The 15855-nt window shown below is 59.2% G+C and overlaps 3 protein-coding genes and 1 long non-coding RNA gene across 16 annotated transcripts in view; 2 read left to right on the top strand and 2 right to left on the bottom strand.

Moving 5' to 3' along the window:
• STAC2 (SH3 and cysteine rich domain 2) overlaps nt 1–1374 on the bottom strand; it is a 5853-nt gene extending 4479 nt beyond the window's left edge. Inside the window, 5 exon segments of the mRNA XM_074849674.1 lie at nt 88–168; nt 464–561; nt 666–791; nt 794–857; nt 1197–1374. Coding sequence (XP_074705775.1) covers nt 88–168; nt 464–561; nt 666–791; nt 794–857; nt 1197–1280 — 453 coding nt within the window. The 5' untranslated portion in view covers nt 1281–1374.
• Nucleotides 1375–2143: 769 nt separating this feature from the next.
• LOC141934351 (transcription factor CP2-like protein 1) lies at nt 2144–6751 on the top strand. 6 transcript variants are annotated; one of them, XM_074849727.1, is made up of 15 exons: nt 2144–2263; nt 2369–2520; nt 2623–2696; nt 3227–3332; nt 3403–3509; nt 3598–3750; nt 3981–4091; nt 4180–4277; nt 4350–4404; nt 4539–4632; nt 4724–4814; nt 4932–5011; nt 5092–5237; nt 5352–5482; nt 5549–6751. In XM_074849727.1, exons 1-15 carry the CDS (start codon nt 2199–2201, stop codon nt 6159–6161), a joined length of 2076 nt encoding a protein of 691 aa, XP_074705828.1. In that variant the 5' UTR covers nt 2144–2198; the 3' UTR covers nt 6162–6751. The 6 variants fall into 6 exon arrangements, with proteins under 6 accessions (XP_074705828.1, XP_074705831.1, XP_074705827.1 ...); XM_074849730.1 differs by having other exon boundaries at nt 5431–5482; nt 5549–5726; XM_074849726.1 differs by lacking the exon at nt 2144–2263 and having other exon boundaries at nt 2449–2520; nt 2623–2791; nt 2924–3332.
• Nucleotides 6752–6948: 197 nt separating this feature from the next.
• Nucleotides 6949–7941, top strand: LOC141934354 (uncharacterized). Its single transcript, XR_012626305.1, has 2 exons — nt 6949–7094; nt 7530–7941. It is a non-coding gene; the product is annotated as an uncharacterized LOC141934354 (long non-coding RNA).
• Nucleotides 7942–8707: 766 nt separating this feature from the next.
• The window catches only part of FBXL20 (F-box and leucine rich repeat protein 20), a 44121-nt gene continuing 36973 nt past the window's right edge, over nt 8708–15855 (bottom strand). For 6 of the 8 annotated variants that reach the window (XM_074849735.1, XM_074849732.1, XM_074849731.1 and 3 more), the window contains 5 exons: nt 15634–15694; nt 15062–15106; nt 13668–13724; nt 12431–12643; nt 8708–11277 (listed from right to left, as the gene is read on the bottom strand). In XM_074849735.1, the coding sequence (XP_074705836.1) occupies nt 11170–11277; nt 12431–12643; nt 13668–13724; nt 15062–15106; nt 15634–15694 (484 nt within the window). In that variant the 3' untranslated portion in view covers nt 8708–11169. The other 2 variants (XM_074849736.1, XM_074849737.1) reach the window with 2 other exon arrangements.

Here is a 15855-nt window from a genome sequence, read left to right on the forward strand (position 1 = left end):
TCCAGCCTGCACCCCAAGGAGAGGGGTCACCGCACAGTGGGTGCTGCCTGGCTCCAGGGTGCAGCCGGGGCCAAGGTGAGGGCTCACCTGGGGGGGGCTCACCTGCGCGGAGCCCCCCTGCTCCGGCAGCAGCAGGGGCGAGCTGAAATTGCGGCGAAAAGAGGTGGCCTGGGGGCAAAAACAGGGGGGTTGGGAAAAAGGGGGGCCCAGCACCCCCCAGAGCCGTGGAGCTGCTGGGCCTAAGCGTGCCCCCGGGGCTGGGGACCCCCCACCCCGTGCACGGCGTGGGGGGGGGGGGCTGTGCTCGCACACACACACACCCATGGGCACACGCGTGTGCGTACGCACCCACCGGCTGCCTGCAGCCCCCCCGGGCTGGGGCGGGGGGGCGGTTTGGGGCTGGGGGGGGGTTGCTGACCGGTCTGGGGGGGTTGGAGGTGGGGGGGAGCATCCCAGCACGTACCGTCTTGCCAGGGCACTGCTGGTGCGAGATCCCCTCGGAGCACCAGAGGTGCACGCCGGCCTTGCACGCCTTGCACCGCAGGCCCTGCCGGGAGTTGCCTGCAGGCAGCGAGGTGCGGGGGGGTCACGGCTGCCCCCCCCCCACATCCCTGCCCCCCATCCCTACATCCCCATCTCTGCATCCCCCCCCCCCCAGCACCCACCTGCGATGAGCTGCCGGCACAGCTCGCAGGGGCAATGCTTCTTAAAGACGTACTGCTGGAAGCCGTGTGTCCGCGGGGGGGACGGGGGGGGCCCCGGGCCCTGCACCCCCCCCCCCGGCCGCGGAAGAGGCTCTCCACGCTCTTGCTCCGCAGCAGCGTCCGCAGGGACAGCGACCGCTTCAACCGCTGCATCTGCCGGAGGAACACCCCCCCCCACCCCCGGGGTGACAGGGACCCCCCCCAGGGGTGACAATGACTACGGGAGGGGCCGGGGCACCCCTCAAAAGATGGGAGGGACCCTGACCCCCCCCCAGGGATGGCAGAGACCCCGGGACGGGACCGCCCACCCCAACGCTGCACCAGCCCGGGGATCAGCCCGTGGGGGGGGGGGTCGGGGCTGAACCCCCCAGGCTGGGCCAGCGACACCCCAAAGCGGCTGAGAGCGGGACAGGCGCCCCCCCCCCCCGTTTCACACTCACCCCCTCCCGTTGCACACTCACCGCCCCCCCCCCCCGCCCCCCATGCCCGTACCTTGCTGCCGTGCCCGGCCCCGGGGCCGGCGGGGGGGGGCTCGGGGGGGGCCACCGACTCGCACTTCCCGGGCGACTCCGTCATGCGCCCGCCACGCCTCCCGCTCCCCCCCCCCGCTGTCGCGACAGCGCCGCGACCCGGTGGCGACAGCGCCGCGCTCAACCTGCCGCCGGCCCCTCCCCGCCGGGGGGGGGCTCGGGGGGGGGGGAGGGATGGAAAGATATGCTAATCCTCGGCTGCCCATTGGCTGATGGCCCCCATGGGGCGGGGCTTACCCATCACCAGGCATCGCATATTGGGGGGGGGGGCGCTGGGGGAACCCCCACATTGACAGCCGGGGTGGGGGGGGGCGGCAGCAGGCAGGGACCCCCCCCTTATTGACACTTAGAGGGCAGCACCCATTCCTCCCCCCCCAACACCCCATAACCCCCCATTCACACGGGGGGGAGGGGGGGGGTGAGTGCCCCCTCTTTTTTATTTTCTCCCCCAAAATGAGCCAAATCTGGGTGGAATTAGAGGAATTAAAATGCAGCGGGGGCCGCGCGGGCTGGCACAGGGCGGCTTTGGCTTCTTGCCCTGGACAGGGTGGACTGGAATAGCGGGGGGGGGGGCACGGGGGGGGCGGGGGACAGATGTCCTTGGCTGGGCTGGGACAAGGGGACATGGCTGGGGGGGGGGGACACGCACGCGCGGGGCTGCTCCTGGGGGGCTCCAGCCGGCCGCCGGCCGGCTGGAGCCCCCCCAGGAGCAGCCCGCGCGTGCGTGTCCCCCCCCCCCCGCTGCCCCCCCACTTTGTATTAACAACAAACAAGGTGTGGACCCCCCACCCCACTATTTACTGTCAACTCCCTCCCCCAAACTGGTCCCAACTGGTCCCAACCCCCGCTCTCCCCACCCTTCCCTTCTCCTATAAAAGTGGGGGGCCACCAACCTGTCCCTCCCCGCTGTCACCCCGTGTGTGCGTGTGTGTCCCCCCCCCCCTCCTTTCTGGACCCCCCCACTATGCTTTTTTGGCATGGTCAACCTGATTACTGGTCCAGTGCTGGGGAGATGTACCCCATCTCCAGGTACCCCCCCCCCCCAAAATTTAAACCCTCCCTTGGTTTTAGGGAAACTGAGGCACCACTAAGTGCCCCCCCCCCGCGCGGGGGGGTGGTGTTTTTTTCCCGCAGGGACCCCCCCGTTTTGCCTTACCTGAAGCAGGAGGAGCCCAACGGCATCTCCACCTCGCACCCCCCCTGCCCCCCTTTCCAGTACGTGCTCTGCGCCCCAACTTCTCCCGCCGTCCGGCACCACGAGGAGACCCTCACCTACCTCAACCAGGGTGAGTTGGGGGCACCCCCGGGGAGGGGGGGGGGAGGAACGACACCCCCCCATTTGGGGGCTCAGCATCCATTTTTGCCCCCCCCCCCCATCCTCATCGCAGGGCAATCGTATGAGATCCGGATGATGGGGAACCCCCGGGTGGACCCCGCCGGGGAGGGACGGAGGATGATGAAGGTGAGATGGAGATGGGGGGGGGGGTGTGTGTGTGTGTGTGTGTCCCCCAAAAAAAACCTGGGGTGAAGCCTTGGGGCAAAGCTCTGACCTTAAGTCCCAGTCCAGCCCCAGTTCAGCCCCAGTTCAGTCCTGGTCCAGTCCCAGCCGAGCCCCAGTTTAGCCCCAGCTCAGCCCCAGTCCAGGCCCAGTTCACCCCCAGTCCAGCCCCAGTTCAGTCCCAGTTCACCCCCAGTCCAGCCCCAGTCCAGCCCCAGCTCAGTCCCAGTTCAGTCCTGGTCCAGTCCCAGCCGAGCCCCGGTTTAGCCCCAGCTCAGCCCCAGTCCAGCCCCAGTCCAGGCCCAGTCCAGCCCCAGTCCAGCCCCAGTTCACCCCCAGTCCAGCCCCAGTTCAGCCCCAGCTCACCCCCAGTCCAGCCCCAGTTCACCCCCAGTCCAGCCCCAGTCCAGCCCCAGTTCACCCCCAGTCCAGCCCCAGTCCAGCCCCAGTCCAGCCCATCTCTCCGTGGGCGCGGGCCTGATCCTGCGGCGCAGAGCGTGGTCCGGGTGGTCTTCCACGACCGGCGGCTGCAGTACTCGGAGCAGCAGCAGCTGGAGGGCTGGCGGTGGAGCCGCCCGGGCGATCGCATCCTCGACATCGGTGGGTGCCCGCGGCGGCAGGGGGGGGCTGGGGGGGCCCTGGGGGGGCCACGCTCACCCCCCTCCCGCAGACATCCCGCTCTCCGTCGGCATCCTCGACCCCCAAATCCACCCCACGCTGCTCAACACGGTGGAGTTTCTCTGGGACCCCTCGAGGCGGACGTCTGTCTTTGTGCAGGTGGGAGCCAGGCCTGGGGGGGGGGGGGGGCTGGGGGGGGCTGGGGGGGGCCACGGCGGCCGCCCCCGACCCCGCTCTCCCCGTCCAGGTTCACTGTATCAGCACCGAGTTCACGCTGCGGAAGAACGGGGGGGAGAAAGGCGTCCCCTTCCGCATCCAGATCGACACCTTCGGGGCGGGGGGCAAGGGGGACCCCCCCGAGCACCTCCACTCTGCCAGCTGCCTCGTCAAAGTGTTCAAGGTATTGGGGGGGGGGACACACCGGTGACCCCAGGGTGACCAGTGCCCCCCCCCCCCCACCCCATTCCCTGGCAAATCCCGCTCTGAGCGTGGGGCAGCACCTCGGGTAGGGGGGTGGATGGATGAGGGTCTGGGTGCTCGGGGGGTGGGTGTATGTGGGTCTGAGCACCCCGGGGGTCGGTGTGGGGGGGTCTGGGGTTCCCCCCCCTCGGCTGACGGCCCCCGGCGCAGCCCAAAGGGGCTGACAGGAAGCAGAAGACGGACCGGGAGAAGGTGGAGAAGCAGCCGGCGCTGGAGCGGGAGAAATTCCAGCCGGCCTACGAGAGCACGGTGCTGGCGGAGGTGGGGGCCGGCCCTGGCACCCCCCTGCTGCGGGCCGGGGTGCCCCCCCGGGACCCTGCACCCCCTGACCCCCTCCCTCCGTCCTCAGTGCACCCCGTGGCCAGATGCGCTGGGTGCCCCTCACAGCCCCCCCAGCACCCCGGGGCTGCCGTCTCCTCACCCCTTCAAGCTGCTGAGCCCCGAGAGGTAAGTGGGCCCCCCCCGGGCCCCCACCCGCTGCTGGGGTCCCCCACTCAGCCCCGGCCCCCCTCCCCGCAGGGTGTGTGTGTCACCCGCCTGCGCTGCCGAGAGCCCCGCGGAGAGTCCTGGCGAGGTGAGGGTGCCATCGGTGCAGCCTCCTGCACCCCAACAGCCCCCCAGGACCCCCCCTCAGGAGAGGCTGGCTGGGCTGAGAACGTCCCCGCTCGGTTCATGCCCCGGCTGAGGCTCCGCTCCCGCTGCCGGCAGGCGCTGAGCCCCTGCGCATCCCCCCTGGAGACGCAGCAGTGGCTGCACAAACGCCGCTTCTCTGCCTACGCCCGGGTCTTCGCCAACTTCGCAGGTGAGGCCGCAGGCAGCAACGGGGACGGGAGGGGGGGGTCCGAGCCAGCCCCTGCAGCTCTGACCCCCGCCCTGACCCCCCCCGTCCACAGGCGCTGACCTGCTGAAGCTCTCCCGCAGGGACCTGATCCAGATCTGCGGAGCCCCCGACGGCATCCGCCTCTGCAACGCGCTGATGGGCAGGTGGGCTCCGACGGCCTGTGGGGCTCCTCGGTGCCTCATTCCGGGGACCCCAGGGAGGCTCCGCGGTGCTTGGCCGCATCCTGCACCCCCTACCCGACCCCCCCTCTGTCCCCACAGGTGCCTGCGGCCTCGACTGACCCTCTACGTGTCGCGGGAACCCGCCGGCGGGGCTGAGGGCGCAGAGGAGGGATGCTCAGGTGAGCGGGAGGGCGCGGGGCAGCGCAGGGATGGAGGGCCCACGCTCACTGTCCCGTCCCTGTCCCCACCCTGTCCCCAGGGCTGTACCAGGAGTTGCACCTGGAGGAGCTGACGGTGGCCGAGCTGAGCGGGAAACTGGCCGAACTGCTGGGGCTGCCCGTGGCCCAAATCCTGCGGGTGTCCCGGCAGGGCCCCTCCGGCATCCACATCCTCGTCAGCGACGCGGTAAGGACCAGGGGGGACACCTGGGCGCTGCCCGGTGCTGGACCCCGCAGCCCTTGGGGTCCCCAATCTGCTCCCAGCAAGAGGCTCAGCCCCCACGGGTGCCCCTCGCTGCAGCGGGACGGGGGCCCAGGCTCCAGGATGGGACACGCAGCCCCAACCTGGCCCCCCCTCCCCTCGCCCCGTGGCCCCGCAGATGATCAGGAACCTCCTGGACGAGACGTGCTTTGTGGTGGCCATCAGCAAAGGTAACGTGGTGGCCAGGGGCTGCGGGCAGGGCCCGATGGCCCCGGCTGAGCCACGTCTCTGGGCAGCGCACGGCCCCGAGGGGTACGACCTGGTGCTGCGGTAGGACCCGGCCCCCGGCACCTCGTCGCCCCCGGACCGGGAGATCTCCCACCAGGACCGAGAGAGGAGCCCAAGGCTGGCACCGTCCCCCAGCGCCCGTCCTCCAAACACCGTTTGCCCTCCCTGCGTCCCTGCCAGTGGCCCCTCGTGCGGAGGGGTGAGAGGATGGGGTCCCATCCTGCCTGCCGGCTCCCCCCCAGCCCTTTCTCCCCGTGCCGGTGGCAGCTGCGTCCCCACACCCGCCCCGTTGCCTCATCCCCGTTTTGTATTAAAGGACGGAGGGAGCCAGCCCTGAGCACGGCCTCGTCCCCGCGGCGGGTTTGGGCGAGGGGTCCCCGGGGTCCTGCCCCCGCTGCGGGGTGGGAGCAGCCCCATGGCCGGGCACAGGGGCAGCCCCTCCACCCCGGTGGGACCCCGGCAGCCCCGGGGTCAGCGGGGAGGGAGCGCGGGCAGAGCAGGTCGTGTCCTGCGCCGCAGGGATGGAGCCGGCCGTGGCACAGAGCCCTGGGCAGCCCCGACTGGCAAAACCCAGCGAAGCCTCATTTCGGCGTTTCAGCTCAGGGAACGGGTTATTTTTAACACCGAGTCCTTCCCCCAAGCACCGTCCGGTGCGGCCGCTGCTGGCACAGTGGGCAGAGGCGGGTGAAGTGAGACGGGGGACGCCTTTGGGAGGAAACGACGGGTTTGGGATAAACAAGCCGGTGGCAGATTTCCCCAGAGAGGAAGGACGGGGCCCGGGAGGAGCCGGAGGACACGGGCGAGAAGCCGGGAGGGCACCAGGACAGGCCCTGGCTCGGGTCTGAGATGGGGGTGTTGGCAACCACAGGGAGAGGGGAGGGCAAAGACAGACACGGGGGGCAGAGACAGACACAGGCCTGTGGCCCCACGGCCGGTGGGTGCAGGGTGGGGAGAAGGAAACACCCACGACCCCCCCCGGAACAGTCACTGCCGAGGGGAGCTGGAGCTTGGTCCCACGAGCCCCTTCCTGACCGTCCCCTCCGTCCCCGGACCCTCAGTGCCCCGCGGGGATCACGTACGGTGTATCACTGAGACAAGGGACAACTTACCTACATATTTATATATATTTACTTTCAGTTAATGGCATTATTATATCCACACAGTGTCAAGGAAAGCACAATTACAATATCATTAAAATAGTATTTTACAGATCTCTCTATAATATATATACACATAATCAAGGGAGCGTATGACAAGGTTCCAGCTCACGTGTCCAGTGCATCAGACTGAACAGACATCGTGAGCCCACCCGAGTTTAAAAACGTGTTAAAAACACCGAGGCAGCCAGCCCCGTCCCCCAGCCCGGGGGTCTGTGGGCAGAGCAGCCCCCACGCGCGTCCTGCAGCGGCCGGGCCAAGCTGAGCTGGGGACGGAGCCGGAGCCGGAGGACGGGAACACCCAGCGCTCGGGGTTTGCATAGAGGAGGGGGAATAATCCCGATTTAGCAGACGCTGAGTGAACAGCCGGGGCCTGGGGCCAGTGGGGAAAGTCAAGGTGAGCTTGGAGGCAGCTTTAGGGATGGAGGGAGGTCGGTGGCTGCAGCACGAAGAGCCCCGGGGAACGGGCAGGGTGTGGGGGGTGCGGGATCGCTGGCGGAGGGGGGCACTTCCACAGCACCCCACAGCAGCCTGGGTGCCCTCCCGGGGCAGGGCAGGGATTGGAAGAGCCTGGCCAGCAGCAGGGGATGGATTTCCTCATCTTTTAAAAAAAAAACACACCCCAAATCTCCCCCCAAGATGCAGAGCAGGGGCCGTGAAGCCGTGCCGAGATGTCCCCTCCTGACAGCAGCACCAGCAGCCCCGGGAGGGTCCCCGGCGGTGCAAGGGGCTGGGAGGGCACAGCCCAGCCTGCCCGAGCAGGGACTGAAGCCGCGAATGAAAGAGGAAAGCGGCTTCTCCCCCCACACCCTGTTTTTTTGACCCCATCCAGCTCCCCGAGCCACAGCACAGGGACGTCAGCACCCGCGAGCGGAGCCGGGTGCCTCTGCCAGGCTTCAGCACGGAGAGAGAACAGAAACCTTGGCCAGCTTGCTTGGATGCCAGAAAACAAGGCAAATCAGAGAAAAAAAAAACCAACACCAACACCAAAACAACCCCCTCAACCACGGAATCCTTTGTCAGAAGAGGACAAGATATTTTAAACCCCGTTTTCGGGGCACATCCCCACCACGGGACACTGTAGCAAAGAACCTTGTCATACTGATCTCCCATCCACCCCCCACCCCGCCAAAAAAAACCCCAAACCAACCCAAAAACCATGACACCATGGGCCAGCCATGAACAACGCAGAGTAAAATTTAAAAAAAGAAAAAAAAAAGGAAATTACAATGATGCTTAGAAAATCGGAATTTGTTGGAAGTTTTTGTTTTCGATGACTGACAGGATGTCACACTTGCCCCATCCTCACCTCACCAGTCACACAACTGGGATCTGTCGCGAAAGACCAGAAAAACCTAATTTTTGGTGACGTTCGATCTCACACCACCTCTCTGGAGGATTGTGACAGCACTAGCCCAGGTCACCTGGGGCCGTTTCCCCAGAGGCCCCTTCGCCTCCGGCTGCTGGGGAAGCCCGAGAGCCCGCGGAGGCCACGGCAGCTCCGCCTGGGCCACGCCACGTGGCCGGGGCGACCGGAACGGGTGACAAAATGGTGCTTTTTGAGGCGATAACACGGCCCAGCCTCTGCTCCGTGACCCAGGCAGCTGGGGGCTGCGGGGGGCTGCCTCGAGGGAGGGCAAGGAAAGGGCCCAGGGCCAGCGTCCAGCCCACGCTCTCCCATCGAGGAGCGTCCTGGTCCTGCCAGTCCAGCGCAGAGACCGGAAAAGAGGCGTTTGGCACAAGCAGGGTGCTTTCAAATTGCATTTTTCTTTCAGTCAGGGCTTGCTCCTCACTGAACCTTTCAGCAGAGCCCCCGTTTTGCACCACGTCCCCCTCAAAACCCCCCTGTACAAAAGACATTGCTCTAAACGATGGCCCCTGGATCTCAGCGCTCTCGGCAGCCGCCCAAGGGAAGTCGGGGTTGGGGCTCAGCCCAGGGCCCAGCTCAGTGAAACCCGGGCGCAGCGAGGGTTTGGGCTCTAGAAAAGTATTCCTCTTGTAAGACACGGCTTGGAAAATGGTGTTTATTGGTATTTATAAATACAAACATAAGGAAGAGTCCATTTGAAGACGGATAATTGACTTAAAAGGACACTGTCAAGTAGTTTGAGCTACCTTAATGCTGTCACCCTGTTTGGGAAAAAAAAAAAAAAAAATGCTTTGGGTTCTGTATTCTTGAGTTTTCCCTTGAAAACTCTGTTACAAAGAAATCAGTCAGCCAACTACACCCTGGCTTGCAAATCCATTTTAGCTCTCCCTTGCCACAGTATGAACTAAACCAAGTGTTCTGCCCAGAGTTGTGCAAATACTGTTGATTGCTGGGTGCTGCCCCGGGCGCACCCGCCTGCTCAGAGTCACTCTGTTACCATGGGAAACGCCATTATCTTCCACCACCCTGAAAACCGGCGAAAGGAGCTCTGCCAGTGAAGGATAGGAACACGCTCGTTGAGGAGAAAGAGAATCCACCGCGCTAAAGAGGATTTGAATAAATATAACGGATTGAAAGCGATCTACAGGGAAGGAATTGACAGTATCCTTTTAAACACAGCGCACTGGGGTTTTCCTCCCAGCTGACTGTGCATCTGCGAGACTTTGTTAAGCATATACAGATGGGAGGGGGAAATTTAAGTTGTAGATGAAGGGGATACAGCTTTGGTGGTACTAAGCGACCCTTCCGACTGCCCCAAGAGCTCAGACAACGGTAAGAGGGTGGGAAGCAACACACTGTCCTCAAAGCAAACCCCCAGTGAAAAAAACAAGCCTCTGGGACCCTAAAATAGCCCTTCCTGGTGCTGCGCCCCCGCTCTTCCCCCCACCTTCGGCGTAAAGGTGAAGCAGCACTTCCTCGGCCGGCAGCTCGGGTGGCTGAAGGGACTCGCTCCCCTCTCAGCCAGCCGGGAACCGTCCAGCGACACGCGCGCTCCCTCCCGTCCCGGGGCGCCGACAGCGGCGGGAGCGCCATTACCGACACGGCAGCTCGTCTTCCGCAACCCCCTGAAGAGTCTGACCAAGCTCTGCCCCATTAAACCCCCGGCGTCTGCCCATCTGCCACACGGCTCACCCAGGGCACGTGCAGAACCGGGAGCTCACCCAGCTCTCTGCGCCCCGCTGAGGCACCTGGGCTAATCTTGCCTGAAACGCCTCAAACCCAGCCGCCACGAACACGCCGGCAGCTGGGAAGGGCCAGCACATTGCAAACCCCCTTTTCATTCTGATGGTTCCTTCTCCGGGGCAAGACACTTACCTGCAGGAGATGTAAAAGTCAGCAAAACCACCCAGCGTACAAAAAGGTGACAGTAACGGAGGGTGTGTGCTCAGGCCCGCTGCTCCTCCCGCTTCCATCAGCGAGTCATTTTATCAGGGCAAGAAGCAAAAAAGACTCTATTTTGCTTTTCCTTGGGGGCAGGATGAAGGGTCCGAGGGGCAGGACAGGAGTAGGAGGGAACTTACAGCCACTGGAACAGAGACTATAACTTTTTCCCCTATACCAAGAGTTATATTCTTGTCACTGGGATTAAAACCTGAAATGCAAAACAAATCCGGACACCCAATCGCTGATAAAAACAGGCCAAGAAGCCTACGAGAGCCCCGCCTGTAGTGCAGCTCACTTGCCATTTAAAAATCTTCCTAACAGGTCAATACAGGCTCAGGCTTCTAATGGTAAAAAGTACTTTTTTTTTTTTTTAATTTAAATTGATTCATAACTTTCGTTTGGTAAATCTCAAAAAATTACTGAATTAGAAATCTGTAAAAAAAGCAGGATGTAGGGAGGGTAAAAAAACTGAGCCTGACATTACAGATTTCAAGCTATATCACAACAATCTAGGAAGCCTCTGAGCTGGCTGCTACAGAACACAGAAGAAAGAGATGAACCTTCAATGTGAGCATGCTCAGGGTGGTCAGCAGGGAACGGGAAGTAGAGAAGCACAAGGAAATCGTGGCTCACAACAGCTGCTGCTTCATTCCCTCACTGAAAAATGGACACAAAACTTGTTGGGATTTTCAGGTTTGGGTGTTTGTTTGTTTTTTTTTTTTTTTTTTCTTCTGGACAATGGATGCAGGGTTTAAGCATGTTCCTTCCCTCTCCCCCTCTCCCCATGTCAAAGGATTTCGGTTACTATTCCAACCTCAACAGCAGCAACAGTCGTTCCGGGTTCACAAAAACCTCCCCTCCTTACCGCAATGATTTCATCTGAGCATGCCCAGTAGGAATGGTTCAGAATTATACCAATCCACCTACAGAAAAAGCCAACACAGCTCCAGCTCCCATACTGCAGAGTTCATCAGTTTGCTGGAACAGGCGGGGTGTGTATATGTACGTGTATGGGTGGCTACAGGGGCCTGGCACCGCAGCCCGGCTCGCTGGCCCTTGCAAATGACACTGGTATCGCTTTCCTTGGAGATACTGGTGTCCACCGTAATTCTACAAGTGTAATTAAATACTCAGTTTGCAAGGATGACCACTTCCAGTGTCATAGGATGATGCAACATCTGCAGAAGCGTTGTCTGCTGCCTCCAACCGAAGGAGGTGGAGTCACAGGCGCGAAGTAGGCGTGGACTTTAATATTGGGTAAATGGGTCTGAAAAGACAAACACAATGCATAAAGTGACACACAGAATCACAGAATGGTTTGGGCGGGAAGGGACCTTAAAGATCATCTCGTTCCAACCCCCCTGTCGCGGGCAGGGACACCTCCCACTAGACCAAGTTGCCCAACCTGGCCTTGAACCCTCCCAGGGAGGGGGCAGCCACAGCTCCTCTGGGCAACCTGTGCCAGGGCCTCCCCACCCTCACAGGGGAGAATTTCTTCCTTGTGTCTAATCTAAACCTCCTCTCTGTCAGTTTAAAGCTGTCGTCCCCTACCCTGTCACTACAGGTCTTAGTAAAAAGTCTCTGACACGGGTAGCGGCAGCGCAAGAGTCAAAGAGAAGCTGAAATAGGCCCGGCTTACTTGTCTTCAGACTACAAACTAAAGACATAAAAACCAGAGTCGAACTCTTTCAGTTCACCAGCACGACCCTCCCCCAGCCTGGGCATTAGCAAGGCCTTTCTGTTACCAGAAAACAGGAGTTATAGGGAGTGAGAAAAAACGATGCTCGTTCCTCCCCGTTAATCCCGTGGGAGCTGCGGGGAACAGAACATCTAACCCCGGATCGGTGTTCTCCTCGCACACGTGACCATTGCTCCTCTTTTACAGGAGGAGGAGCAGGCTCAGGAGGGCACCCCTGGGACACAGCGCGCCCTCGCGGAGTGGCCCCGGCTCTGCCCCCCTCGCACGGCCACGCAGCCTCCCCGGCAGCGACCGGCTCCTTACGGGAGTAGCCCGAGGTGGTTACACGGGACGTGTCGGTCTAGAGGGCACCGCAGTCCGCGCTGAGCAGTGGAGAGGAGAGGAGGTGCCGTTCCACACATCTGCTGGGCCCGAACTCTCGGTCCCCCGTTCAGAAGAGCCCAGTCATGTGCCTCTAAACGAGGACTCGCACGCTGGGTCTCCTCTGTTCCTTTCTGCTGCTACTCAGCGCACACAGCAATTATCTCTCTTCCCTACCAGCTAGCGTCCGTCCCCATCCAATCTTCCAAGTGCAGGACAGCTATTAAATTCACAGACGGTTCTCACAATACTTTTAAGAACGAGCAGCAGATCACGAGGAATCTGAAACCTCAGCCCTCCCTCCTCCCCACACAGAGGGTTCAAGCCACAGCCTTAGCAGTGTTTTAATTTCTTTTTTTACCCTGAGTCTCTTGATCCCTGCCCGCGTGATTTGCTGACAGTCGTACAGTTCTATCCTCTCCAAGCTGTGGCAGCTTTTCAGGTGCTCCAGGGAGGCGTCCGTGATCAAGGGGCAGTTGTCCAGCTCGATCACCTCCAAGCGGTCGTGTGCGCAGGCGCCGTTTCCCAAGTGACGAATCCCATCGTCCGTGATCAGCTCACAGTGGGACAAACTCTGCAGCCAAACAGAGCAAGTTAGCAGCCTCTGCCACTGGCAAACAGAAGCCCACACCCGGCCGGGGGACACTGTGGGAGGAGAGAGAAGACACCCCATGTTTCACAGGTTTGGAGTGGTTTGCCACAGTGGTGTTTTGGATGGGTCTATGCTCCCTCCTTGCACTGGAGCCACGGCTGCGCTCCGGAGTCCGGGCACTGGGCTCTGCGGGCCACCAGCGACCGACGTGCCTGCGAGGGAAAGCTCACGGCCGGAGCGCAGCGAGCTGCTGGAAGAGGAGACCCATGGGGCTCGGAGACAGCACAGCACAGCAATGGAATAAATACCACCTTTGTAAAATCTGCGTGGCCTTACAGGTCACGGGAAGGACCCTGTCACCGGGTCTAAGAACCAGCAGAAATATAATGTCACCTACTTGGTGCATTTTTGGGGGAAGGGGCCACATCTTAAAAGTTCTCGAGGAGGAAGCGGGGCTGCAGCTGGGAGATGGTGTCAGCCTGTTGCCGTGCCGAGGGGCACAGCGGGCAGAAGGGGCGGCTGCATCCCCCCACCTCCCAGGACGGGTGTTCTCATGATGACAACGGAGCAGCCCACACAGGGACGCAGAGGAGACCAGGACTGAATTCCCAGAAATTTAGACCAAGAGGAACATCGCCTTCCTGAGCCAGCAAGCTTCCCCGGTCTCAGCTGCCCAGGTGAGAAGGGCTGCACTCTGCTCTCCTACAGACGGACTGACAGCCCGGTTTGTCGACAGATTCTGCTAGGCTGAGGACAGCCAGAGGCTGGTACCAGGAGAATCCAGTGTCCTATAATTCATTTTCAGGCAGCTGTGGGTGCCTGGCGCATGATTAATGCTAGCAGTAGGGGAGGGACAATAGGTTCTTCAGGGTCAAGTTTCTAGCCGAGTTCTTCCAAGCCTTCGCAACATGTCTATGAAGTCAAAGAGACAAATCCCCACAGGCAGTGCTTAAAATCCCTTTGTTTATAGAAAGAAAATGCTGAAAGTCTCACTTATAACACTCACCAGAACCTGAAGCCGTGGACAGTGTATGGAAAGCTGGATTAGTGTGCTGTCTGTTATCTGCAAAAAAAAGAAAATGCCCTTTCATGCTGGGTGCTTTGCACAAGGACTTTTCCCCTCCCACAAAAAAAAAAAAAAAGATGTAAACTTTCGCCTAATCCATGACAGTGCTCCCTGCAGTCACTCTCCTGAGCCCCTCAGGAACTCATCTCCTCCGTGACCAAATTTCACGTGTCTAGATTCTCCCACTCCCTTATAGAAATCAACTCCAGTCATTAAAGGACTGTTAAGGCAGAGGCACTGCTGCTTTTCTGAACTTCCTCTCATGAAATGAGCTCCCAATTAAGAGAAGCAAGTGAGCAAGACCTCTTCAACACCACAGTGTCTCAATATTTGTCTCTGAAAATACAAGAGGCATTCAAATCCCCTTCCAATAGCCTGGTGGATTGGCCAATTGTTCCTCTTTATTCAGGAGGAGACAGACTCAACACAACAGCTTCCTCATCTAAGAGCACTCAGAAGAGAACTTGCTGGGCTGTCTTTGTTCAGTGTAGTCAGTCCAAGGACACAGCCCAATTTTTCTTGATTCCTTTTTTGGGTTTAAATCACTTCCTGTCTGGACTATTGTAATTTCCTTTTGTGATCTGAATTTCTGCCCTGTAAACATCAGGAAGTACAGAAGAGTGGGGTCACGCTGTTCTCATGGCAGGAAGCAAACCCCTGTTATCACCACTGTCTTTATCTGAATTGATTTCAAATCTGTCCTTAGATTTAGAGATTTTTCATGGGATCTTGAGTAAATTCAACTGCTTCCCTGTAAATGCTACCTTGAAACAGTTACAGCCTAGGGCAGGTACCCCACAGAACAGTGTGTGGGCACGTACGAGACCTCCTTGGAACTACGGCAGCGGCTGCAGCGCAGAGACCCAGCGATAACAGACCCCCTACCCACGTCCCACCGCCTCTGAGGAAGGCCAATGGCAGCATGGGCACCCCAGTTTTACTTCAAGTTTGTTGCTATGTTTTTTCAAAACAGAAGTAACCCCCATTACCTCCAGCAATACACACAGCACAAACCTTCCCTTGCCTTACGCAGAGATCTCATCTGGGACTTTATCTTGTGACAAAGGTCACAATTCACCCACCTATGACATGACCCTCAGGGCATATCTATTACTACTAAAAGATTTTTTATTATTTACAGCAGCAGTCACTACTACGAAATATGAACAAAGGATCAAACTACAAAACCAGTATTTTCTTATCCAATACATCCAATCTTCTCCTTCAGGATCTACATCAAGTTCTCATTTGGAGACAATCTCCTACTTTTCCCCACCTTTCCACACTGCTGTGACTGTGCGAAAAGAGAAACAGCCAGAGATGGCACCTCCTACCTGAACACACTCTTCCAGGTCCATTTTTTCAAGCTCATGGCAGTTCTAGGAACAAACAGAAGACCGAACGCACAAACTAAGTGTAAAGTTCAGTCAGCAAATACAAACACAACTACAATGGAGAGAATTCTTCTTAAAAATGAAGGGTTTTCCTCCATGAAACATCATGACTGGGAAGTTTGCTGGTTCTTTACGAACAGCACCAAGTATAGTAAAGGATGTGTAGCAGTTTCATTCATTTAAAGCACAGAGGTTTTTTTATTCATAGAAAGTAAAGGTAGTTAAATTTAGGGTCACTTGTACACAACACAGCTTAATCTAGAGAAACAAACAGTAAAGTTTAACTCCCAAGGATTTACCATTTCAGGTCGTTTGGATGCACATCGTCCCAGACGCGTGGGTCAGGACAATGCCAACGATTACTTACAACTGAATTTTTGTAACTTAGCTTCCACTCAAACATCGAGGTCAACAGCATTGCAAAAATCTACATTCAAGAGAAAGCTACTGTTTTTTCTTATCAATCATGAAAAAAAAAGATACTTGATGAAAAAGTGGAAATGAGCACTTACCCTAGCTAGAGTGGTAAAGCCCACATCTGTTAGTTGAGAACACCTTGCAACTTCTAATATTCTGCACAGAAAGAATTTATAATAACCATGGTGGAGTCATTTTGCTTTTCAGAGTGTTTCATTAAAAGCTTCCAGCAACCCAGAAAAGTTTGACCCGGTTTAGGCTGTGCTCTCTGAGAGGATAATTTGCACAGAGCATCCACCCTCTATACCTGAGTGTAG

The sequence above is a fragment of the Strix aluco genome, chromosome 24, assembly GCF_031877795.1.
Source record: "Strix aluco isolate bStrAlu1 chromosome 24, bStrAlu1.hap1, whole genome shotgun sequence".
Classification (NCBI taxonomy): Eukaryota; Metazoa; Chordata; class Aves; order Strigiformes; family Strigidae; genus Strix; species Strix aluco.

Coding starts and splice junctions, on each gene's coding strand:
- LOC141934351 (XM_074849725.1), top strand. CDS start 2,702: ATGGAGATGGGGGGGGGGGTGTGTGTGTGTGTGTGTGTCCCCCAAAAA. Junction 4,278..4,349: donor AAGCTGCTGAGCCCCGAGAG/GTAAGTGGGCCC, acceptor CCCTCCCCGCAG/GGTGTGTGTGTCACCCGCCT. Junction 5,238..5,351: donor ACATCCTCGTCAGCGACGCG/GTAAGGACCAGG, acceptor CCCTCGCTGCAG/CGGGACGGGGGCCCAGGCTC.